The following is a 5,212-nucleotide window of genomic DNA, read 5'->3' on the forward strand; positions in this document are numbered from 1 at the left end:
GGAACTCACTATATAGCCCAGGCTGGTCTTGAACCGACAGCAGTCACCCAGTTTCAGCTTCCTAAATACTGGGGTTCTAAATATGAGTCACTATGCCCAGCAACATGAGAAATGGTTAAGCTTTAATTTCCTCACATGTAATATTGGAATAATAAAATCTTCTCATATAATCCAACAAATAATAACTATCATTTTTTAAAAAAAAATCCCAACAATAACTACCATATCTAGACCCTAATTCCAAATAGCGGTAAGCCCATAGTCCCCTGCTCAGAAGAGAAAGCCCATGACTGACACTTCCCACCAGGGGGCAGTATTACCCTGGACAGGTCTGTTCTGCTTCCAGGGCAGCCCAAGACCTGCAGTGTTTCTCCTGAGCTGTGGGTACGATGAAGGGGGGGGTGGGGGAATGGAAGGGGGGTGGCAAACAAAGTCAGAGATAGGGACGTGTATCAAGGCCTCATGTGTCTTTGACCCATCCCCCTTTTTCATCCCAGGCTCCTCCGAGGCACGGTTTATGCTTAGGAATAAGCATTTTCTGGCTTATCAATGGGGTGGGGGTGGGGGCGGCACCTCCCCTCCCTGCCCCGCTACCCCACCGGAGTCTCCAGCTTCCACTTCAAGTAAACACCACGTTAGGGGAAGCCGACTTGCGGGAGGCGCCTCATTGTGCTGAGCCCCCCGCGCCTGGGCTGTGGAGAGCGACAGGCGTCAGCGTGACCCCTGTTATAGACTGTATTCATCCTTTTCCACCTTGATTTCGATGAATGAGTTCAAATCCGGGCAGGATGCCTTGTGGGGCGGGTCGAAGGACGGGGAGACCGGTCCTTTCTCCTGGCCGCCGCCGCCGCCGCCGCCGCCGCCGCCTGCTTCCTCTTCTTGGAAATTGGGATTGTAAAGTTCGGGTGGAAGGAGCTGGGCTTCCACCGAGGGCAGTCTGTCCGAGGGAGGCCCGTACACTCGGTTGGCTTTGGTGCCATGCTTTGAGTTCGCGTCCAGGTGGTAGCAGAGCTCGGTGAGGCGCTGGGACCGGAATCGGGGGGAGCGGGCCACCCACACACCCGGCTCGTTCAGGCTGTCTTCCTCGTCCGACATCAGCTCTTCGGTCACGCCCTTCCACAGCTGCTGGTCCTCGGGTCCGAAATGCCTCATGATACTGGATCGGTTGGCAAACAGCTAGGGTGAGACCCGGGGCAGAGATTAGGAGGCGAAACAGACTGTGGACTGTAGAAAGGGTTCGGTTTGTGTTGGGAGGAAGGACGTGTAAGATCCGTGCGCAAGTCAGATCTCAGGTAGCTCCATCCGTCTGTCTGTCTGTCTGTCTACCCACACCCTCCCGCGTCAACCGCATTCTCGGCCGCTGTACCTTGGGCACACCCCTCACACTCCGGGTTCTTAGGATCTAGGCTAGGGTTCCACCTCTTGGAAGGCAGGCTCGAGACCTACCCGGTATCGGCGACTTCGGAGTTTCTTCTCCTCCTTTTCCTTCAGGCCTTTGAAAGGGTTGAGAGAGTTGCGGTACTCCCGCCTCTTGGTGAGGAAGTAGGCCACGCAGGCTCCTGGAGGAAGGGGACAGCAAGAGGCAGGGCCTTCTAGAGCGGGGGGTCCCCAGCGCCCACACTGCTCACTGAGTGCATTCAGTGCCCTTTGCCCACCTTCCGCTCCAAAACTAACTCCTCCCAAATGTCCCTCGCTGCCAAGAGGTAGAGTCACCTGCTTCCGTGAATCCACCTCTAGCATCAAATCTGCTACTGCTGGATCTCAGTGCTTTTTTACGGCTGCCATAGGACCTCAGCAATCAGAGAGTAAGGAACGTAGAAAACGTAGACCACAGTGGGTTTTTATAGCTGAGATTTAACCTTTTTTTTTTTTAAAGACTTATTTATTTATTATGTATACAGCATGTATGACTGCAGGCCAGAAGAGGGCACCAGATCTCATTATAGATGGTTGTGAACCACCAGGTGGTTGCTGGGAATTGAACTCAGGACCTCTGGAAGAGCAGTCAGTGCTCTTCACCTCTGAGCCATCTTTCCAGCCCCCGAGATTTAATCTATTCTGTGTGTATAGGTGTCTTGCTTGCATGCGTGTCTGAGCACCACATCTGTACAGTACCCTCAGAAGCCAGAAGAGGGCATCAGATCACCTGGAACTGGCGGTACAGACTGCTGGGAGCTGCCATGTCGGTGCTGGGATTTGAACCTAGGTCCTCTGGAAGAGCAGCCAGTACTCAACCACCGACCATAGTATTCAGGGACAGAGGGGCTGGCTTCTGTGTTGGCAAGATGGCTTATAGGGTAAAGGTGCCTGGTACCAAGCCTGATAACCCGACTACCATCCCTGGAAGCAGGAAGTCAACTACCACAAGTTATCCTCTGAGCTCTACATGCATACTGTGGCACATGATTATACACGAGCATTCGTATACAGACACAATACACACACTAAATAAGTAAATGTATACGTTTTGTTTTGTTTTTGTTTGTTTGTTTTTTCAGTTTTTCAAGATAAGGTTTCTCTGTGTAGCCCTGACTGTCCTGGAACTCACTCTGTAGACCAGGCTGACCTCATCATACTCACGGAGATCTGTCTGCCTCTGCCTCCTGAGTGCTGGGATTAAAGGCATGCACCACCACTGCCTGGCATTGTAATATGTTTTTTAAAAGGACTGGGGCTGGAGAGATGGCTCAGCAGTTAAGAGAAATGCCTAATCTTCCAGAGGACTGGATTTGATTTCCCAGCATCCACATGACAGGCCACAACAATCTGTACTTTCAGTTCCTGGGCATCCAATGCCTTCTTCTGACCTCAGCAGGCTCATGCACACAAGTGATACACACGCATACACTCAGACATACACACACATGCAACATAAAACAAATTAATACTTATTTAAAAACAACAACAAGCCAGCATGGTGGCACATGCCTCTAATCCCAGTACTTGGGAGACGGATCTGTCAGTTCAGTGCCAGCCTGGTCTACATAGACAGTTCCAGGACAGCTAGGTGCAGAGTGAGACCCTCTAATAACAATAACAACAACAATAATAATAGGCTAACTCCTGACCTCAGATTCAGTCCCTATATAAACATAATGTGTAAGGACACTCTGGTCCTTTTCACATTTTCATTCCAAACTGAGTAGGGGAAGAAGGCAATTTCAAGTAATCTTTAATACATTGTAGGTGAGAACAATTACAGAGGGTTTCAAAATCCCTCCCTCCCTCCCTCCCTCTCTCCCTCTTCCTTCCTTCCTTCCTTCCTTCCTTCTTTTCCTTCCCTCCTTCCTTCCTTCCTTTCCTTCCCTCCTTCCTTCCTTCCTTCCTTCCTTCCTTCCTTCCTTCCTTTCCTTCCCTCCTTCCCTCCTTCCCTCCTTCCTTCCTTCCTTCCTTCCTTCCTTCCTTCCTTCCTTCCTTCTCTCTCTCTCTCTCTTCATAGCTCAAGCTGGCCTAGAACTCTGTACATTGTCTAGATTGGCCTTGAACTTGAAGTGATCCTCTTGCCTCAGTCTCCAGCCCTGGGGTCACAGGTATGAGGTACCATCCCTAGCAGCCGTGTGCTCTTTTAACACCACCTGAATCATCCCCAGGCCTCCTCCCTCCCAGCCAAGAGCGGGGCAGTGGAGGGGCAAGCAGTGAGCAGGAGCAGAGGGGAGGTCAGGTTCCTTACCTTTCAGCTCCTTATCAGTGTAGTTATGGGGGCTGGTCATCAGTTCCTGCTTCAGCTTTTCCAAAAGGAACTTCACTACTGAAATATTCCAAGAGGACTTAATGCTGTCACAGAGGAGGAAAAAAAAAAAAAAAAAGGCAGACAACTTTGGAAGAGCAAGACACAGCTAGAATGAATCAGCAGTATAATAAACTCCCCGGCCTGGTACAAGCCAGCATCCCCCTGCCCCATTTCCCTCTCAGGAAAGCACCCTATAAGCTTTTTTTCTCCAAGAGACCATACCTTTCAGATCCATTGAATCTCTTGTCATTGGTGATGTGGTTATGCACATTGTGGACCAGTTTCTAGCGGGGGGGGGGGGGGGGGGGGGGGGGGAGGGGGAGGAAAGAATCAGGTCAGGAATAGACAGGGAAACTTTCCTCTGGTCCCTAGGTTAAAAAAAGTATCACCCCAGTGTGCGGGTTCTTCTCTTTCCCAGGCATATAATCTACTTACTAGGCACCGTTTACTTTTTGTTTTTGTTTTGTTTGTTTTTTGAGACGGGATTTCTCTGTGTAACAGTCCTGGCTATTCTGGAACTTGCTCTGTAGACCAGGCTGGCCTCAAACTCACAGAGATCTGCCTGCCTTTACTTTTTGAGTGCTGGGATTAAAGGCATGCACCACTGCCTGACTTCTAGGCACCTGTCTTGGTTAAGTTGTTATTGCTGTGAAGAGACACCATGACCATGGCAACTCTTATAAAGATAACACTTAATTGGGGTGGCTCCCTTACAGTTTCAGAGGTTCAGTCCATTATCATCATGGTGGGGAGCACGGCAGGGATCATGGCAGACATGATTTTGGCTACATCTTGATCAGAAGGCAACAGGAAGTTGACTGACTCTCAGGGTGGTATTCCAAGCATAGGAAGCCTCAAAGCCTGCTCCCACAGAGACACACTTCCTCCAACAAGGCCATACTCACTCCAACAAATCCACATCTCCTAATAGTGAACTCCCTATGAGATTATGGGGGTCCAAAACATTCAAACTACTACAGCACCATTTTTTAATATATCCTTTCTTAACCAAAGAGCTATCTAAGCATTTATAGTTTTTGCTTTTCTTTTTAAAGTCTCGTGTACCCCAAGCTGACTTTAAATTTCTGTGGTAAAGCTGGCCCTGACCTCCTGCTCCTATGCCTTCCTTACCTGAATGCTGGGGTTACAGGGATGTGCCACCATACCCAGCTATTTACATTTCTTTGAATATAAGTGTATTCTGAAACTATCTATTGAAGTTGAAGACCCACTAATCAGGTGTATTGGCACACGCCTTTAACCCCAGTGTTCAGGAAACAGAGGCAGGCAGATCTCTGAGTTCAAAGCCAGCCTGGTCCTTAGAGAGAGTTTCAGGACAGCCTGAAAAGAAAATAAAAGAGTATCACAAGTCTGAGAAGTACACATGAGACGCCCGAAAAACACTTCCTTTCACAGCATCAAACAGCTCCCTATTTTTTTTATACACATCGATTTCCTTTCTTTAAAAAAATTTTTTGATGA

The 5,212-nt window shown here is 49.1% G+C and overlaps 1 protein-coding gene across 1 annotated transcript in view; it reads right to left on the bottom strand.

Moving 5' to 3' along the window:
- C9H14orf93 (chromosome 9 C14orf93 homolog) overlaps positions 1 to 5,212 on the bottom strand; it is a 19,250-nt gene continuing 14,038 nt past the window's right edge. The window contains exons 4-7 of the mRNA XM_036198545.1: positions 3,953 to 4,014; positions 3,671 to 3,774; positions 1,447 to 1,559; positions 1 to 1,176 (exon numbers count right to left, since the gene is read on the bottom strand). Coding sequence (XP_036054438.1) covers positions 727 to 1,176; positions 1,447 to 1,559; positions 3,671 to 3,774; positions 3,953 to 4,014 — 729 coding nt within the window. The 3' untranslated portion in view covers positions 1 to 726. The remainder of the gene's footprint in view (positions 1,177 to 1,446; positions 1,560 to 3,670; positions 3,775 to 3,952; positions 4,015 to 5,212) is intronic.

Source organism: Onychomys torridus, chromosome 9 (genome assembly GCF_903995425.1).
Source record: "Onychomys torridus chromosome 9, mOncTor1.1, whole genome shotgun sequence".
In the NCBI taxonomy this organism is placed as follows: domain Eukaryota; kingdom Metazoa; phylum Chordata; class Mammalia; order Rodentia; family Cricetidae; genus Onychomys; species Onychomys torridus.